At 51.5% G+C, this 20,868-nt stretch overlaps 1 protein-coding gene across 4 annotated transcripts in view; it reads right to left on the bottom strand.

Moving 5' to 3' along the window:
* Positions 1 to 20,868, bottom strand: part of CNTFR (ciliary neurotrophic factor receptor) — a 454,874-nt gene that overhangs the window by 198,644 nt on the left and 235,362 nt on the right. For all 4 annotated transcript variants that reach the window (XM_048850260.2, XM_048850258.2, XM_048850259.2 and 1 more), the window contains one exon: positions 16,453 to 16,534. In XM_048850260.2, the coding sequence (XP_048706217.1) occupies positions 16,453 to 16,534 (82 nt within the window). The remainder of the gene's footprint in view (positions 1 to 16,452; positions 16,535 to 20,868) is intronic.

Raw genomic sequence — 20,868 nt, 5'->3', positions numbered from 1 at the left:
GAGAACCTAGAACAAAAGGCCCTGAAAGCGTCCCAGAGGGCACCAGAGAGGGCAGAACCCACCCAGAGAAGAAGCCCCCCTGGCTGGCAAGATTTCTGACCCACAGGGAGGACCTGATTGACAGTGCAAGGTTAATAGGCAGGGCCCACTGGGCTGAAACCCACGGTGCAAGCCGAGGCTGCTGCGCGCAATTCAGTGCCCTCCCCACAATTCGGCCCCATGCTGAGGGAGGGTGAAATCCTTCACTTGGTGAACCCCATGTCAGACCCACATCCGACTTCACTTTCCACAGCACCGGGAATACATGCCAGGCACAGCAGAGACCCAGGGGGACAGCTTGGTCTTCCCAATCCCCAAAGCCCCCAGGGGTTGCGCTGTTCACAAAACATCTTTGCTTCCCAGCTCTTTGGCAGACCAAGGGTATTTCCCCTTGACATCCAGAGCCCCCCCACTGATTTCCCAGCAGTCTGCTCCAGACGGGCTATTCCTCTTCCTCATTGTGTTAGGCTGTCACTTCCCTGTGCGGCTGTCACAGTCGGGCAAAGATTGCACATGGCAGGGGGCAGAGAGACGGTGCTCCAGGGCACTGCACGGGAACCTCTGCGTTCCTGACACCCGCATGCAGGAGGTCCCCGCACATTCCACCCCAGGGCAGGACGTGCTCCCCCATGGGCATCGGGAAAAGGGCAGAATCTGGAAATGGGCAGGACAAAAAGGGGAACATGGAGGCAGCGACGCTGGGATGTTTCCCTTTGAACAGCGGTGTGAAAATGATTTAAACAGACTCCTTGAAAGGGGAAGCTTGAATTCCAATCATGGTACAAAAGCAGCTGGTGCCGAAGCTTTCATATGAGGGGTAACGTGTCTTCAGTGACGCACACCGGCTCTCGCGCCCTGTGCATGAGGTGCACACAGTAACAACTTGCGTGCCAGAAGGGGGGACGATGCAGGCAGAACCACAGACCCTTTTGGAACAACACCGGCTGCCAACAGCAAGTGGGATGTTGTCAGCAAAGGCGGGGGAAGATCTGGGGCACAACAAGCCCTCACTCTTTTGAGGCACCCTCCTGCACTGGGAATGAGGAAAGCCTCTGTCCGAAGCCTCCGTTCTTGAAGTCCCATGCAGGGGGCAGGCATTTCAGATGTGTCTGCCACCCCAGGTCTCCCTTTTGCAGAGTGTATGTTCTCCCTCTGTGCAGAAGGCCCCAGAGGGCTATCTGGACACGATACAGAGTCTGAGCCACAGCTAGGGCTGGCTTGACTATGTGAATCAAAACAGTTTATCCACAAAATTTGTCTCTCCTCATCCCTCCCCCCCAGCTTGTTCATCATTTCATCAGGTGTGGTGAACACTTTCCCAGAACATATCTGAGCCTATGGATTACTCTCCAGTTAAGTGCTTGGCCAGTTGTTGCTATTTGAGCTTTGTGACTGGCCAAGCTAAGTCAGGTGGCCTTTGATTCTTCCCCCTGATTGGATGAGCTAACCCTGATGCAGCACTTCTGACTAGAACCAATTTAATTTCTTGATTGACCAACTCTTGTTCCAGGGCCCAAGTTCCTTTGGAGGGAAAGTTCATGTGCACAGAATTTCAGCCACAAGAATGCCTGTGAACAGTGAACAGTCAAAGTCTAAGCAGGCTTCACCTAACCCTAACAGGAGAAAGGGTTTGCAATCATGATACACTTGGCTCTCAGGACAAAAGAAATCTGAGTTTGGAATGAGTCTCATATGGTCAGCCAGCTTGATAAGGAGAACACCCGGAGTCATATTAGGAAGGCTTAAAAAATGTAATTGCTAATGGGGACTTAGTTATAAAACGAGGACTCCTTGTTAAATGAGGGTGTTTCTTTTGGGGTCCCCCAGGGATTTGTTCTGGGCCCAATGGTAGTCAACAGTTTTATCAATGACCTTGAAGAAAATATAAAATCATTGTTGGTAAAATTTGCTGATGGCCCACAGGGTGCTGGGGTGATAATAATGATAAGGACAGGGCACGCTGGAACCCTTGATAACTGGGCGTATTCAAACAACAGCCTGTGTTTTAATACGGCCACATGCAAGTTCATACGTCTAGGAACAAAGGCTGCAGGTGACGGTTACCGGACGCTGGACTGTGGTCAGGATGGCAGTGACTCTGATAAGGACTGAAGGGTCATGGTGGAAAGCAGCTGAATATTAGCTCCTGGAGCTTTGCTGCGGGCAAGAGGGGAATACCAAGTAGGAGCAGTGCGGTGATAGGTGATAGCCAGGAGACAGAGCTTTCTTGGGGCCAGACCCAGAGTGTGGAATTAACTCCCCTAGGAATTAAGGGCCCTCCCAAACCTCAAGGTCCTTCTGCTCTATGCACAAAGTGCATTTCTTTGACCTTGCCTTCTCAAACAACCATATATTATATATATAAAAACTCCATAGCAAAACGCTCCATTACACACACTTCTCCTCCTGGGCAGAGCAAGAGAGATCAAACATGTGACAGATGTTAGTCACGTTGCTTAATGCATGACTGGAAAACATTCATATACTACAGTGGTGAGTGCGGCATAAGAACCTGAACCGAATAGAACAGAATAGCTCTGTATACAGAATTGGGGAGAACATTACTGGAACGCTGTTTCTGTTCTGGTGTCCACACTTCAAAAAGCATGTTCAAAAATTGGAAAAGGTTCAGAGAAGAGCCATGAGAATGACTCAAGGAATGGGTTTCAGAGTAGCAGCCGTGTTAGTCTGTATCCGCAAAAAGAACAGGAGTACTTGTGGCACCTCAAAGACTAACAAATTTATTTGAGCATAAGCTTTCATGGGCTACTGCCCACTTCATCGGATGCATGCAGTGGAAAATACAGTAGGACGATTTTATGTACACAGAGAACATGAAACAATGGGTGTTACCATACACACTGTAACGAGAATGATCAGTTAAGGTGAGCTATTACCAGCAGGAGAGAAAAAAAAACCTTTTGTAGTGATAATCAAGATGGGCCATTTCCAGCAGTTGACAAGAATGTGTGAGGAACAGTAGGGGGGAAAATAAACATGGGGAAATAGTTTTACTTTGTGTTATGACACATCCACTCCCATTCTCTATTCAAGCCTAATTTAATGGTGTCTAGTTTGCAAATTAATTCCAATTCAGCAGTCTCTCGTTGGAGTCTGTTTTTGAAGTTTTTTTGTGGTAATATTGCGACTTTTAGGTCTGTAATCGAGTGACCAGAGAAACTGAAGTGTTCTCTGGCTGGTTTTTGAATGTTATAATTCTTGATGTCTGATTTGTGTCCAATTATCCTTTTACATAGAGACTGTCTGGTTTGGCCAATGTACATGGCAGAGGGGCATTGCTGGCACATGATGGCATATATCACATTGGTAGATGTGCAGGTGAACGAGCCTCTGATAATGTGGCTGATGTGATTAGGCCCTATGATGGTGTCCCCTGAATAGATATGTGGACACAGTTGGCAACGGGCTTTGTGCAAGGATAGGTTCCTGGGTTAGTGTTTTTGTTGTGTCATGTGTGGTTGCTGGTGAGTATTTGCTTCAGGTTGGGGGCCGTCTGTAAGCGAGGAGTGGCCTGTAAGCAAGGAATGGGAAAACTGCTTTACAGTAGCTCAATCTGCATGGGCAGTCAAGAGGAGACTTGATCGAAGTCTGTAAATATCTACACAGAGGAGAAGATTTCTGATCGTGGGGTCTTTAATCTTGCAGACAAAGGCATAACAAGACCTAAAAAGTGGAAACCGAAGCCAGACAAAATCAGACTTTGAAATTAGGTGCAATGTTTTAAGTGGATAATTAACCACTGGAAAAATTCACCCAGGATTGGAGAGGGTTCTCCATCATTTGAAGTCTTTAAATCAGGAGTGGATGCCTTTCTAAATGAGATGCTTCAGCTCAGACAGAAATGATGGGCTTGATGAAGGAACCACGGGGTGAAGTATTTCAAGCTGTGCAATACAGGAGGTCACACTAGAGAAGTATAATGGTTCCTTCTGGCCCTAAAATCTATGCATTTATGGAAAAACCAAGAGATCTAAACCATCATGCCTTTCGGGCAAGAGCTAAGCTCTAATGACTGGGGGCTAGGAAGGAAGTATCCCTGAGTACAGGTGTGATAAATGAAGGGGAGGGGAGTAGCTCCCTTTTATGAACACCCAGCCAGCCAGTTAGCTATATAGTCCCTCTTGGTGGCTGTTCTCTGCTTGCTTTACCTATAAAGGGTGAAAAAGTCCCCCAGGTAAAGGAAAGGGAGTGGGCACCTGACCAAAAGAGCCAATGGGAAGGCTGGAACTTTTTAAAATGAAAAAAACCCACTTTCCCCTTTGTCTCTGTGTGGTTCTCTGGGAAAGAGGGGAACAGGGAGCAGTTATGCTGTGAGAAGCTTTGAGCCAGAGAATAAAATCATCAGATCATATCTAGAACTACTTTTAACAATGCAAATATGTAAGTAAATCAGGGAATGTCTAGGAAGACGCGATTAGGGTTATTTCTTTTATTTCTTATTGGCTTGTGGACTCCTCTGTGCTAACCCCAGATGCTTTTGTTTTGCTTGTAACCTTTAAGCTGAACCTCAAGAGAGCTATCTTGATGCTTAATTTTTGTAATTGTTTCTTTTAAGATCTAGAAAAAGCCTAAGTTCCAAATGTATTTCCCTTCTTTTTGCTTTTAATAAAATGTCCCCTTATTAAGAACAGGATTGGATTTTGTGTCCTAAGAGGTTCGTGCACAGGTTGTTTAATTAGCTGGTGGCAACAGCTGATTTCCTTTGTTTTTTCTCAGCTCTTCCCTGGAGGGGTGTGTGTGAAAGGGCTTGAGGGTGCCCCACAGGAAGGAATTCCCAAATGTGCCTTCCTGGGTTCCAAGGGGGTTTTGCATTTGGGTGGTGGCAGCATCTACCCATCCAAGGTCAGTGAGAAGCTGTAACCTTGGGAGTTTAATACAAGCCTGGAGTGGCCAGCATTAATTTTTAGAGTCCTTGCAGGCCCCCACCTTTGGCACTCGAAGTGCCAGGGTGGGGAATCAGCTTTGACAGCAGGGTATCCCATAACTGCCTCCTGGCAGCACCTAATGCTGACCACTGTCAGAGAGAGACTCGTCGGCTGGACGGAGCCCTGCCCTGATCTCGTACCTTGAAAGAAAGAGAAGATCTTTTCACGGTCAGGTAATTTGGGCCCAACTCTCGACTTGGCAATTAATAAATAATCCAGTGGAGAAAGTTCTCTGGGTTTTCAGTGCAATAGAGGAACACAGGATTTGCTGAACCAGATTAGACCACTGGTCCTGACTCTGGTACCTGCCAATGCCAGCTTCTTCAGAGAAAGGGAAAAGAAAAAAACAACGTCTCTTGCAATTTGTCACACTGCGCTGTGCAGAGGGGTTCCCTCCTGACGCTGCAGGGACCAGCTCATGGCCTGAAGCCTGGGGGTGATTATTCCCATGGCCCCAAATCCACTGATCCTTGGCTGAGCTATAAAACGCTGCTTTCCCCCTTTCGAAATAGTCACCTCACATTCTGTGGGACACACACAAAACCCACTCATGCCTCCTGCTGCTGGCTTTGATCGAATGGCAGAACAGTGCTGCCGTCATGACCTGTGCTGAAAAGGAACATGCAGCTGGCCCCAAGTGTTATAACGGAGAGTAATGGGATTAAATTAAGCAAAGGCCACAGTCAGATCCACCCCTCTGGGAAGAGCACTCCCAAGACACACGGTAGGACAGTGACTTACATTTACTAGACAGACAGTCATGCCTTTTATCTGGGAGGATCCTAAAGCATCTACAGTACGATACAGGCTGTAGGATAGAAATATAGCTATTGAAACTGGATCAAAAAAAACCCAAGGGAGGAGAAATGTCATGATTTCTGGGTATTTTGAAAATGTCTCCCTTAATTTAAAAATTCAGAAATGCTGAAATGCCCAAATGTCACATGCTTTCCCCCAGCTCTATAGCTGGCTGAAAAAGGAGGAGAAAGAACTGGGAAAATTTCCCTTCTAATGGGAAATCAACCCGCAAGGCCCCGACTTCTGTTACTGCTTGGCAGAAGGAAAAGAGTATTCCAGCAGATCCCAACTGAGGCCAGTGCCCCGTTGTGCTAGGTGCTGTGTACACACACACACTCTGAGTCTCTGAGGAAGTGTTGTTCTCCCCCATTGAACCAAGGTGCTCAGAGATGAAGTGACTTGCCCAAGGTCCAAGCGTCACTCCATGTGAACTGAACCCATGTCTCAATTCCCAGTCCAGAGCCTTAACCACAAGACCGCCTTTCCTGTCTGAAAGACCCGCTATGATGGTTGCCAGCAATAGTGGGGTAGTGGACTCGATGACCCAAGAGGTCCCTGCCAGCCCTACACCCTGTGCTCTATGGGACCCAATATATTAAGCTGAATAGGAGCTGTGGGTACTCAACACCCCTGGAAAACAAGCCAACATACTTAGAGGTCTCCTCACCTCTCGCTTTCTACTCTGTTCAGCTCTTCCTCTGAGAGACACGAGATTCCTGTCCTCAACAGCTCGTGTGTCTGTCCGGCCTCAAGGAGAAAAGTCTATTATTCAGTATCAGAGAGACAGTGGACACACGTGGGCCTGCGGGCTTCTTCCTACCCTTGAAATATGCATGTGTGTTTGTGCAAAGGCAGGTACCTTGCAGCTGCTTTAGATAAAGGCACCATGAGAGCCATGAAAGCCTGCATTCCAGATCCAGGCAGCACCTCCGCCTTTCATCAGCCTCAGCTGCCATTTCGTGGGGCTGGTTCAGGGAACACAGCATGTAACACTCTCTGCCAAGGCCAGAGCCAGACTAACGGGGAAGTTCAGTCCTGCACCGAGGAGTCAGCATGAGGCCTGGGCAATGCCTGCCCCTTAAAAACAGGGCAGGTCCCAGGCTTGCTGCATGCCGCCCAGAAGGAATTTGCAAATTCCATTGTCTGGTTTGATTTGACCCACATTTGCAGGGCCATTTCCCGGTCCCTCCAGGCATGTGGACCAGTCTTTGTTCGCTCAGGTGCCCGGGAGAAACTCTCTCTTGGTGCAAATACAGGTATGAGTGCCCGAGCTACGCACCTGCTGCCCCCGTTGCCCCATCCACAGAGTGGGAGTGAGGCTGTGAGGAGACATCTCCAGCCAGTGCTCAGCCTCAGATCCTGGAGGAGGGTGTCTGCTGCGGGAGCAGATACCGAGGTGGGGAAATCAGCACCAGGCCACAAGAACCCTCTGGAGCCACTTCTCTGCTCAGGGCTGGGCCACGTGTGGGTTCCCAGGGCCAGTGAGCCCAGCCGCACCTGTAATGACCATGCTAAGTGGTAACATGATGTAAAATGTTGCATCCGATGAAGTGAGCTGTAGTTCACGAAAGCTTATGCTCAAATAAATTGGTTAGTCTCTAAGGTGCCACAAGTCCTCCTTTTCTTTTTGCAAATACAGACTAACACGGCTGCTACTCTGAAACCTGTCATGATGTAAAATGGAGGCTAGTGGATTCAATCCATGCCCAATGCAGCCAAGTGAAAAAGCGGGCATTGTTCTTTACAGCCAGGCACTCCACACCACCTCAGCACTCGGGCCAGTAGATGAACCATGCAGGGATCTGGACTCAGCGTTTGCAAACCCCATCACCGTGCAGTTACATGGCAGGAGAAAACTAGAGGTACAGATAGCCATAAGGCCAATAAATCTGGTCTCTTTCTTTCTCTCTCCCCCTCACTCAGGAAGGAAGCCAGCTCCTTTACAATCTGGGCTGCCCATTCATAGCCAAATATCACGCTCTCTCCTGTGCAGAAGAGACTGGAAAAGGCCATGGCTAGACAAGGAGCTCTTTGCTAGCATGGCTATACTCGTCCAGCAAAGCGCTGCTCACGGAGATGCAGTCTGTACCAGCAAAGCCGCACTTTTGCCAGCAGAGCTTATTCCAACCCCCTGAGCAAAACAAGCTATAACGGTAAAAACGCACTTCTGCTGCTATAACTCCATCTACACGAGCATCGTTCACAAGTCACATCCCTGACAGAGGGACGCAGCTATGCTGGGAAAAGTGTGTGGTGTAGACCTGGCCTGTGTGACCTAAACTGTCCGAGGTCTGTTATTTCCTATGGGCATCTCCCTGAAACTGTCCCTCCCTCAGAGAGAGTCAGTTCATTGCTACTGCTCCTAGTCATCCAACCGGAGGACAAAAATCATACCCCGAGGACTTAGGCAGCCGATCTCAGAGCTCAAAATCCCCCAAGCCTAGCTATCTTGATAAAAACTACTCAAACAATGACAAATTTCCAGCATATTTTTGAGAGAGACAAGGTGAGGGTGAGGTAATGTCTTTTACTGGGGCAAATCGTTCTCTCTGTTGTCCACAAGCTTGTCTCTGTCACCAACAGAAGTTGGTCCAATAACAGATATCACTTCACCCACCTCGTCTCTCTCGTACATTGGGACCAACATGGCTACAGCACCACTGCAAACATCTCATTTTTGGAATTCACCATTGCTTCCCTGGCACAAAATAAAGGCAAAGCCCAGTGAACAAACCGCTCACCGTGATGAGCTCATCCAGGGCTAGCTGATCCCCCAAACTTTGATTAGCCGACCCCAAGAGGAATGGGCAGAGCTACAGGAGAGCTCCTTCTCTCCCAGTCAAATGAGGGGTGGTGACAGAAATAACTAGGAAGGTTGATTGCCCATTGGGCAGGCAATTTGCATTACCTTGCTGTGCATTCTGAGGGCTGCTTACAGGCTAATGACTTTGTCTTGGCTGGAACGCGGTCAGCATTTTTAACAAGGTGTATGCAAATGGGCACTGCCAGGAGATTTTGTAGCAGAACAGATTGCAAAAGATTACCACAAGGGCTGGAAAGCGAGAGAGCAAGAGAATAAATAAAATCAAATCTCTCTCTCTCTCTCCCCCAGTTGAGGAATGATTGGGGTTAATTGCTCATCGCTGGTTAGTAAGCTAAAAGCGATAGCAGCTTCTTTGTGCATCAATAAACTAACCTCAGATACTCCGGCCTCAGAAGTTCATTCATTTCAAGAGACTTTTATCTCTTTATGGCCTCTCCAAAGTGAAAACATAATTACTGTTTAAACGTGAGTTAATTCAGCAGGGTAAGGATCAATAAAGCAGAATTACTCCTTTCAAACAGAGAAATCACAATAAGGGACAGATGTGTATGTAACTAGTGGATAGCTAAATGATAGGGGAAGGGAGAGATCATGTGGCTTGGGGTGGGGCATTCCAGGTTTGGGGTATTTTTTTAGTTCAATATGTTATACAGTAGTTGACTGAGGTGTTCATATACTCAGTCTTAAGAGTTTTGCATGGCCACCCATCACCATAGTACCCGAGTGCCTTCCATGCTAAAGAGATAATGTAATGTACCTACAAAGGGAAACAGCAAAATAACAATATCCCACAGACACAGAGAAAGAACCACGAGGAAGAAAATCCAAGAAGAAAATTAAGTAGCACAGTCCAGCAGATGGACTGGGGCTCAGGACTCCTGGGTTCTAGGGCTGGCTCAGATGCTGACTGGCTGGGAGACAAGTCACTTCATGCCTCTCTTCCCCTTCCATGCTTTGTCTTGTCTACTCAGACCGGCACCGTCTCCTGGAAGTGCCACTAATTCCTATAGCATCCAGGGATTACATAACCCCACAGGAAGTGGCTCCTTGATTTGGATCGCCCCCCCCAGCCAGAAGGTGCAAGGGGCACTCATGCAATCACAGTACTAGCTCTGGGGTCCCCTTTCCCACCTACGTATATGCCTCGCAGCTCCATCGCAGACATCATCACTAGCGCTGCAAGCGGGTCAGCCCACGGAGTCCTGACGTAGGTGCAAAGCTGCTGCTTCGTCTACAAACACCCCGGGCTCCTAGATCTTGCAGAACTTCCGTGGGCCTGCAGAGGGCTCTGGACCCTCGTTTGGTCACCTCCTGTATTGCAAACTTTTGCTCCTCTCTGTCTCGGTTATTTATAGGATTTCTCTGGGACTCCTTATGTTTCCATCCACAAGTTTGTTGCTAACAAGTGCAAGGCCTGATGCTTAGACAGCACAGGGCTGGGTGCATTAGAAAGACCATTGTCTGGGACAGAACAAGAGAGAGGATCAGGGGCTGTGCACAGCACGGGTGGAACAGAGCATGAGCGTGCATATTGTCAAAGTGTGCGTGCAAGACCGAGGCAGCATGTGTGTGCGAGGGCGAGTGTGGGAGAGAGAGAGTCCGGTGCCCAGCTCGGCCTCGTTAATCCTTTTTCCATCCCCCCCATCCCTGGCAGGCGAGAGCTGGAACAAGCCAGGACGAAATAAACCAGTATTCTTTGCTGTAATTGTGGGTGTTTCGTTCCCTCCCTTTAAACTGGCAGAGGGAGGGTTTGTTCCAGGGGCTAGAGCTCCTGACAGCTGGTTAAAATTCACTCCTGGGCAGAGACTGGCTGGATAGAAATCCTTCCCCTAACCCCACATGGTCTGCTCCCACCCCGGAGCTCTGGGAGCCTGGAGGGCAGCCTGGAACTCCCCCCATGTGTACCCTGCTGTCTTGCCTGGCCCTCTGCTCCCCTCCCCTATGCCCCGGCGACCCTCCACCCTCCTTGGTCTCTTCCTTACCACCAAGCCTGCATGGTCCACCCCGAGAGTAGGCAAGCTGTCAAACTCAGCAGGGTGGCATCCATGCCAAAGCCTCGCCTTGCAGTCTGAAGAAGCATGTTTGCATGGCAGCCTGCCAGTTCCAGACTCCCTCTGCCCTGATCTGACCCACCCCAAGTCTCTGCCAGTCCCTCCCAAATCCTGTCTGCCTTCTTACCCTGTAAAACCACCCTGGTGTTGTTGCTAGGCTGTGGAGGTAGATTTCAGACCCCAACAGGACCCTTCTGATCATTCGGCGTGACCTCCTGCATAGCACCTCCCCCAGGGATTCCTGCATCCAGTCCAGCCACTTGTGGAAAGAGACATCTGACTCCAAGTGCTGGAGAATTCACCACCTCGCTTGCTGCTGAGCCGTTCCAGTGCTTAGCTACCCTCGTTGCTAAGCATTTGTCTCGTTTGCCCCCATTTAAACTTGGTTGATGTAAGCTCTCAGCCATTGGATCTCATCCTGCCTTGGTCTGCTAAATTAAAGACCCCTCCAAGGCAGGAATGGGGGTCCATCCGCAAGCCCTCTGCGGTATCACTCGGGTGGTGAAAGTCTTTCTGAGAAAGGGAGCCGATCAGCAGTGCTGACCCATGCTGCTGTGTTATTCCTTTCCCCCCAGCAGCAGCTCTGTCTACAGGAATACTTTTAATCAAGGGTGGACACACGGGGATGGTGTCTCTGACCCAAGCTTGTGTCCTCATGCCACACTATTGTTGCCTGGTAAGCAACAGTCACTATGCGGAGTGGATCTCTCCTCTCACAGGCCCCGGCTGACATGTGATTGTTTTGTCACCGGGTCATCCGGCTTATTGTGCTGTGTGGGCAGGACTCTACCTCTGCCTGTACGATGGTTTGGCTGCTCCGCCATCCACCCACCTCGCCGGGTGTTAAGGCATCCTGCCCCAGCTGCTGATGTTGCCACGCCGTGTGCCTGCCCTTGGAGCACTCCAGCCACTGCAAAGGCACGAGAGGGCACAGGTGCCCAGGTTTCCCTGCCATGCACCAATACACACACGTTCCAGCAGCAGCAGCAGCGCAGATGTACACGCACTGCTGACCTGACCCAGGGCTGATATTGTGAGAAAAGTCACGTTTGTTGATTCTCCCTCCCCGACCTGGGTTTGAACCAGGGAACGTCAGCATGAGCTGCTACCACTTGAACTAAGGGAGCAATTCTGTTAGCTAGTAGCAGCAGTAGACTGTTATCTTCCATGTGGACCAGCCACTAGAGGGGGACGCAACACCTGTTGTCAGTATGTTACACAGACTGATCTAAAAGTGGAGTCTGAGGACATAAACACACAAAGCCATGTCTTAAGCAGCGACTAGAACGCCCCTTAATCACTCCACAAAAAATACTAGCACTAGTAGCTGATTGTGGCCCCTTGCCAGAAGTAGATTATCATCCAGTGAGAGCAGGGCCGTCCCTGTGTCACACCCAGGGCTAAATGGGGACTGAGAAGGGTCAAGGGAAGCTGGGGACTCCAGATAAGGACAGAGCTGCTAAGCCACAACCATCTCAGGAGCCTCTGGCCTCAACTGTTCAGGTGCCCACATCGATTATGGCTGCCTCAGCTTCCCCCTTCCTCCCCCTTCCAGTTAAAAATGAACATTGCTCAGAATCTATTTAGCTACGCAGTCCCGTGAGGAGGCTTCCCACTTCTCTCAGTACTAACCGTATCCTGAGCAATCACACACCTCAGCCTTGTAGGGAAACTGGTTGGGAGAATGGGACCAAGCAGGAGACATTTCATATTTATATTTATTTATTTAGGGCCAGACTTTGCTGCCCTTTAGTTGAGTACTACCTTCCCATTTGAATGGTCCCTCTGAAATCAGTGGGGCTATTCACCCAGGGAAGGAACTGCTCCATGTGAGTTAGGGTATCAGAATCTGGCCCTTATCTATCTGTTTTCTGTTTTTCTTATAATAGGCAGAACGGGTAGCATCACCTCTAGTTAAGGTTGCCCACCACTTCCCACTACAAGACCTTGTTTTCGGTTGCTTATAACTTAGCCAAACTTTAACCGCTCAGGCTGCGATGTTTTCCTGCTGGGGCGGCAGCATCAGGCTGCATTATTTTGAAAAGTTTCAGCAAAAATCGTCCAGCTCTTTCTGAGATCATGATTAGGGAAAAATACATGCCCACGGTAAGGTCATTATTCTGACCGTTTTACTGAGAAAAATCTAACTCCGCCATGCTTTGGAGCAGGGACTTGAAATTTGGCAAAGGGGTGGCCTTTGTGTCAGGGATGTATCTTTTGCTGTTTCCATGAAAAAACAAACAAACCAACCCAAGTACATTTGGCCAAATAATGAGCCTCTGAAAAATCTGTTTGCACATGGCCAGTAGACACTCGTTAGAGTTTGGAAACTAAAGTCTCTGAAGATTCCATCTGCACTGGGCATGCTCCAGCCCAGGACTGCAGGGGCTGACCAGGAATTTCCCTGCAATTGCTGCTCCTGGCTGCTGTGACTCCGGGCAAAGAAATGCAGAGCAGGGAGCCTGTCTCTCCTCTGCACTCACTGGTCCCCAGTTCCCCACCCCGCCAGGGCCCAGGCCTCATGGAGGAGGAAGCTGCCTGACTTAAATGCAGATAGGACAGGAGCCAGACTTGAGGTGTGGGAGAAACAATAGATTGGGACAAGGAGATTGGAGGACAAATGGGGAGCTGGTGATGGGGGGTGGGGAAGACTGGGAAAAGAGACTGGGAGCCAGAGGAATGGGGAACGGAGCTGGGGAGACTGGGAACCAGTGAGCATGTGGGGGAGAGAGTGAGATTGGATGTGGAGTCTGGGACTGGGAACAGAGTGGGGAAAAACTGAGATCAGATGACGAGTCCAGGTATGATGAGAGAATGGGATTGGCTGGATAAGAAGACTGAGATAAGGAGCCTGGCGGGAAGACTGCGACTTGAATGGGAACTCTGGGGGAAAAACTGGGACAGGCTGGAGGAATGGGCAAAAGGAAATGGCCTGCATGAGAACGGGAGCAGAAGGGTCTATGACCACTAGCAGACACTCCCCCTTCTCCAGAACCTGGAATGGAACCCAAGATTCCTGTGTCTCCACCACCCTCTGCTGTCAGAAAATAGCCGTGAAAGCCACTCACAAAGCATATACCTTATCCCCCTCTGGCGGCTGGTTCACACAGATGATGACAACCTACTACTGCCGTCGGCTATTTCATTAGCTCCCATGGCAGAGGTCTGTGCGGTGGGTCTAAATGTTCCAGCCCAGCTGACAACACACGCAGGCACCAGTGTGATGCCATGTGATGGAATTTTTGTTTTTTTCAGTGTGCTTCTACAAAAACCTAGGAAATTATGCACCAAAAACTACCTGAAAAGAACATTAAGGTTGTGAAGTCAAGTGCTCAAAGGATAGGAAATGAAACATTCTGAGACACAACCAGAACAAAGGGGCCAAATCGCTTGCTTGGGTGACTTAAGCCTTAGTTACATGCCCCGGCAGGATAAAGTGGAGAATCCGAGGAGTCTGGAGGCCAAGACCAAATGGCAGTGCTGGGGTTTGGGGTCGTGTCGGGTGACTTGAGAGCCGTCGCGCAGTGGGTGTTAGCAAGCAAGCAGCCTAAGCCCCTTCCAGCCCAACACCATCCTTATTAATTCATACGGCATTTTGTAGGAAGCTTGCTAATTGCTAGCACCGAGTAAGTCAGGAGGGGACGCTCAGCCCAGTGTGGCTGTAAGCTCCTGTGCAGAACGGCTTGTCAGAGTCTCTTTGCTTAAGTATTTACAACAATGTGTTTCCCCAAATGCTTCCTACTTTATTAAAGCTGAACACCCACTAATCACGTTATAAATAGGGAGGTGGCCATTGCCAAGGGCTCTCGCTGCTTTACTGGAGTCGGGCAGCCCTGCGTGCTGCCTTTCCTGCTTTTTCCTCACAGCCGAGATTCCCCGTCTCGGGATTTATTTAACAGGGTGTTAAAAGGGATACAGGTGCTCAGGGAATAGCCTGCAAGGGAGAGGGGTACATTGGGGCACATGGGACAGGCCTGGGGGGGGGTCTGGGCAGGAAGGTGGGGCACCAGGATGTGGGGGAGGATGTCGGAGGATTCTGCCTAAGTTCCATTATTCAGGATTGAGGCCCGTGTCCATGGCATGGGTTGCTGAGGGGAATATCTGGAATTAGGCCTGGTTTCAGAACAGCTCTGCCTTGCTGTCCCCCAGGGCTCCCCAGCTCCCTCTCTGAGGCCTCCAGCTCCCTCCTAGCTCCCTCAAGGCTGCAGAGTCCCTTTTGCCCTGTGGCACCCCCTTGGGTTACGCCCCAGGGAGCAAGGCCTGCCCTCTCACAGCGGGTTATGCTGCTGGGGAGCAGCTGCCACAGAGGGACAAGATGGAATGACGTGCCCACTCCACAGGGCCGGGGAGGGTCAGACTGCAGAGGGCATATGGCCAAAACCCTCGACCCCTCGGCTACCAGGCAGCCACACAAAAAGTAGAACTGTATCCGGCACCCGCAGCACCTGCTGTGCATATTCAGGGGGCTTGAACGCCTGTGACATGCCAGCTGCCCTGGGTCAGAGTCAGAGACCGAAGAGACCCACTTAGGAAGCATAATGATACCAGATCCTGATCAACATTCACAGAGAGTCTCCTTTAACGCTTAGCAGTCTACCCAGCGAAGGTGCGCAACCGGCCCCCTTTGCCATCATATCTGTGCCCCACACAGTCTGTAGTGTCTTTATCCTCCCAAGACCCCTGTCGGGTAGGGAGTGCCATGGTCCCTATTTCACAGCTGGGAAACTGAGGCAGGGACAGACTAAGTGACTTGCTCACGGTCACCCAGGAAGTCTGTGGCAGAGCAGGGAATTAAGCCCGTCTCCCCCAAGCCCCGGGCAAGCACTCTAACCGCTGTGCCAGCCTTCCTCCTGTGTGGGAGCCTAGGACACATGGTTGAGCAGGGCTGGTTCCGTCCAGCAGAGGTCAGGGGTGCACATGCCCACCCACCCGCCATCACAAAGCTGCGGCTCTCCAAAGAAACAAGGTGGACAGGGCTGTAGGCTGGCCTACTAACCCGCATGAGGTATTTTCACACTCCCCCAGGTTGCAGCCCTGCCTGTCCTGCTGACTCAGAGCGTGTTCCGGGAACGGTGCACTCAGCGACGACGAAAGCCCAGGACAAAAGAGCGATAGCCACCCTTCCTCAGCAGCCAGGACAACGCAAAGCAGCTGGGCCCCCCTGGGAAATCTGGCCCCGTTGTTCTCCTGGTTACAGCTGTGCCCAGGGAATTGCACAGGGTTCTGGGGCTCTGCCGGCTGCTGTCGTGACTCGCACACTACCAGCGACTCCTTGCTCTCTCTAGAATGGAAACAGGTCCTGTTTATCTCAGCCACTGGTGATGGGGACTCAGCAGAGAGCGACTCTGGACATCACAGCAAGGGACAATGGGTGCATTCTGGTATGGCTGGCCATGGATCACCCCTGGCACCCCCACGGGGGCGCTTTCAGAGGCTGCAGGCAGTGTGCTCAGAGGTAAGCAGTGGGGATACTCTGTGTCCCTGCACCGGCTCGTTATGGTCACCCCCTTCCATTCTCCAGCGCCACCCCTACAGCAGCCGACGAACCCAGAGTGCTCATAGCACAGGGCATGGCCGGGCGCCGTCCTCCTCAGCGCAGCGGGGTGCGGAGGAGAGGACACGAAAGGAGATGCGGCACACAGCCCTTGACACAGACACTGCAGACTGAGCACCCAAATCGGACCGGGAGATAAGAGGCAGAGGGCTACGAGAGATACATAATAAGCAGGTTCCACGCTCTCGCAGAGACAGAATTCTTTGCGGGCTGCGGGGAGGGAGGCTGCGATTAACTTACCCAGCTCGCTGTGCCTCTGAGCATACACCATCACGACTGCGGCGAGCACCATGCAGCAGGCTGACGGGACAGGATTGGCCATCTGTGGAAGCAAATGAGAGGGATGGGTCAGGGTTTGTCCCTCGGGCGAGAGCGCTCTGTACTCAGAGGAGAAACTCAACCTCCATGCGCCGGCATCTGGCTCGGGGGCGCTGGGTAGCTGGTGGCACTGTCTTGCTGAGGAGGAATGTCACTGAGGCCTGGTGGTCCTTAAATAGCCCGTGCAACTTTCCACTAGAGCTGGGGCGTGAGCTCTGGGCCCTGCCCTCTGTTACTTTGGAGTAACTCCTACGGACTTTGATGGGAACAGCACTGGTGTAGCTGAGAGCAGAACTGAGCACTTAGAAATATCCCTTACACATTCATATGGGCATGTTATTTTCCCCATCCCCTTCTAAGCTCTAACACTCCCCCCGCACACAACCCTGTTAAGCAGCTGCAGCACTCCACACCAGAGGTAGATGCCTCTGAATGGTGTGGCAGACAAACATCAGAACGGCCACACTGGCTCAGACCAAAGGTCCATCTAGCTCAGGATCCTGTCTGCCGACAGTGGCCAATGCCAGGTGCCCCAGAGGGAATGAACAGAACAGGGAATCATCAAGTGATCCGTCCCCTGTCGTCCAGTCCCAGCTTCTGGCAAACAGAGATTTAGGGATACCCAGAGTGTGGGGCCGGGTCCCTGATCTCATATCCACACATTACAATAGTACTCCCAGAGGACGTTTGGAATCAGGTCCTATTTATGAGCTAGAGAGCCAGCTCCAATGCCCTCCACTGCATCTCCCCATGGAGCCGCCCGTGCCCAGGGGCTGGATCTAAGACATGAAAGGAGATGACAGAACACTGCAGTAGCTGTTGGTGTCTCATTTGAAATGGCCTTAAGGCACCACGGACAGGGCACTGGCCTGAGACCCAGGACGCCTGGGTTCTATTCCTGCCTCTGAACTGCTGGGTGACCCCAGGTAAGTCACTTCCCCTCCTGCCCTTTGTTTGTCTGTTTAGATTGTAACCTCATTGGGGCATGGACTGTCGCTGGTGGTTGATGTGTACAGCCCGATGGGGCCACTAGGTTTTACAGTAATAGAAATAATAAATAGAATCAGTAACAATTGCACGCCTCCTCCACGTATCTTTAAGCCTGTGCTTCCCTCTGTAGTACGGTTATTATTATATTAACCACCAGACCTGTACTGGACATTGCACAGAAGATGGGGTGCCGGGTGTAAGCCAAGTGAGGCAATTATCCTGCTCAGCCAGGCTGGGGCCTGGTCTCTGTTAGGAGCCCTGGGTTAGTCCTGCATGTTAGGAAAGCCTCAGACGCACTGGAGAGGGGAAGAAGCAGGAAATGCCTGGGGAGTAGGAGCTGGGAGGAAAGGTGACAGCACTGGGCTATGTTCTGTCTGGGGAGCAGGGAGCGTGAGAACCGCCTGCAGATACAGTCAGGGTCTTTTCCTAGGGGAGAGGGACCAGTTACATGGAGTAGGTCCATGAGGAAGTCATGGACTAGAGGTTCAGCGGGGATGTTAGGGGAGCTGGAAAAAGAGTGAAAACGAGTCCGGTGGCTCGTCCAGACCCCGCCAACCATGTCAAGAAGCCAGCACATGCTTCGGCACAACTGGCGCGGCCTAAGTAGACATGTGCTAGGGAAGATGATGGGGGCACAGGTGGGTGTTCGTGTGTGGGTGAAAATGTCCCCCTCTACTCCAAAGAATCCCCTCCAGCATCATGCATGCTGCCTGACCCCCCCAGCATGTCCCTCTCCACAAATCAGAGTGGCGAGCCAGCAAGGAGGGTGCAATTCAAGCCGCACAGCTTGGCTGGAAGGTTTGCCTTGCCTGGGGCTGTGCTGGAAACAATGTGAGACAGAGCTCTGCAGCCAGCCACTGTCCCCATTCTGTGCACTGAAATCCTACCAGGAGCTCAGGCGCCGTACTCCTCAACGCAGAGGGAACAGCCTGGTGTCTTGCTGAATCGAGAGGGCCGCTGCTGGGGACAATGGAAGGGCACCTCTCCAATCCCCCAGACCAAGGTTGCTGGCTGCCCAAGGTGGTGAAATAGGTTTGTTTGATGGTGCGGGTCAGAACTGGGTGTCGCGTCGCCTGGTTAGAATCCCCCCATTCAGCAGCTTGCCCCCTTTGCAGGCTGGGGTGCTGGAATAATTTTTATACTGGGGGTGCTGCTGATGGAAACCGTATCTTTGGAATTTTGTTTTTTTACCACTTTTACCACTTCAAGCCCAGGGATGATTCAACCCCAGCACCGCTAGTTCCAGCACCACCAATTGCAGGGTAACGAGGGGGTGAAATGGGCATAGGGGAGTGGGGGAAAAGCAAAGGTTAAACAGGAAGAGTCAAGGGTTTAAGACACTGGTATCCCCTTCACAGCCACATTAGAGCTCCCTGCATCATCCCTTCTAATCCCCCAGTCCTCTGTGCAGAGAGGTAGGCACAGAAGGGCAGGGAGTGTGGGGAGGTGTCTCTGTGCCCCAACCGCAGCGTGCCAACTCCCACAGCTGGGCCAGGTGAGCCGAGTAGGTGCTATCCTTTTCAGGGCTGCGGAAAGCACCCCTCAGAGCAAGAGCTGAGCTGGGAGCAATTGAGACTCAGCTGCAATTTGTGCCCGGACTGCCTCTGGAGGTAGCGCAGCGACGCACCACCTCCTCAGAGGGGCTTAGAGACCAGTCTCCACCTAGTCCTCCGCATCCATATGGCAGCCAGTGCAACGGGGCTCCTGGCCCAGAGAGTGGGAAGATGCAAACGCTGCATCAAGCGAAATGTGCATACAAACCACCAGGCAATCAGGGAGTCCGGTTTCATGGTTCACGCCGGGGTAGACGGCATGAAGAGGGAAAATAAATTGGCCTTTTAAAATTATTGCAGCCTCAGTAATCTCAGGTGCTAGGTCACTTATGCGTGGAAGGTTTCTCTTGTAACACGGAACATGCTTATAGGCTCTTTAGCCATATGGTGCCCATTTAACCTCCTAACAGGGTAGCAGTAATTGGCCCAAACAGCAAAACATATTCCACATAAAACACGCAAGCTATGGGAGCCCATCTGGATGCAGCCTGGCACATCACCACCCTTTACAACACCAAGTTCAAATAGAAGGATCAATGGAAAAGCCTGGGAAGGGGGAATCTTGGGGTGGGGGAGGGAGGTTGAAGTGCCATGAACAAGCACAGAGCTCACCCTCCTGGGGTTCACAAACCTTTCCCTCCTGTTTAAACTCACTTCCTGCTCCTGTCCCCTAAGCAGGGCTCACTGCTCTGCTGCACAGCCACCCTCCCTTCCTAGCAGGGATGGGAGAAGCCCCGAAGCAGGCTGCCACCAGGTGACACCCTACCCAGGCAGGGCACTCCAGTGGCTAGTGTACGGAGACCTTACCAAGTCCTGTCACAGACTTACCACTCTGCAGCATCTCCTCCTGGCCAAACCCAGCACTGCAGCCCCTCTGCCTCACCCTCCACCTGGACTGGGCTTTGGTGGCCTGGGCAGTTACTCGGCCCTCCGGCCTGGTCACACTGAGGCTCCCAGACCTTCCAGGGTAAGAGTGTCCCAGCTCAAAGGAAGAAAAACTCCACCCAGGCTCCAGTCCCTACAGATTCTTCTCCCCCTCCTGGGCTCTGGCCTTCCAGGGCTTACCACTGCCCCCCCGGTTTCATCCCCGGAGACTCTCCTCCTAGGCCTGCTGAAGGAGGCTCCTGCTCCCCAGCTGCCCTCTCCCTTCACGGGCAGTCCCAAGGCAAGACTCCTTCCTGCAAGCCCCTCTTTGGTTCCCTTCCCAGAGAGCAGAAACTTCCCACTGCCTTACCCCTGGGTCCCTCCTCCCTATTGCCCTGCAGTCCTTCCTTTATGCTTCTCCTGGGTCAAATCCTTAATTACCTGATCCCTTCCAGGTGCCACAGAATGAGCTAACTGGAAGGGGCAATCCACCTGGAGGAAGGGTGGCAGGGCAGGGCCCTGTATTTCTACACTGACTAACCCCAGGTGCTAGTTCTGGCTCATGCAGAAATGACAACAAACAGAGCCCTCAAAGGGTAGTTGGCAACCAGGAGACAGGCCCCCGGGCTTAGGGACGGGTGATGGTAAAGTCCGATGTTGCAAGATTCATTGGGCTTGAGTCTCTGTTAAATTAAGACTCTTTTTTGCAGCATAAAAGTGGCTCAAAGAGAAGTCCCCGAGAATCCCTTCTGCTCAGGGGCATTCCGCTCTGTGCCCCCAGCCCCTGGCATACGGGGTGGATCGAGGGCGTGGCCAGAGAGTGTATGGCGATTCTCTGCTTCCTGGGAGCAGGCGTAGAAGGGTGGAAGGTAGAGCATCCCTGAGGCTGCCGTCTCTCCCCGGTGCAGCCCTGGAACACATAACGCCCCCT

Source organism: Caretta caretta, chromosome 5 (assembly GCF_965140235.1).
Source record: "Caretta caretta isolate rCarCar2 chromosome 5, rCarCar1.hap1, whole genome shotgun sequence".
Classification (NCBI taxonomy): domain Eukaryota; kingdom Metazoa; phylum Chordata; order Testudines; family Cheloniidae; genus Caretta; species Caretta caretta.
The sequence above is the reverse complement of the archived record's forward strand: the minus strand, read 5'-3'. Positions and strand labels throughout refer to the sequence as shown.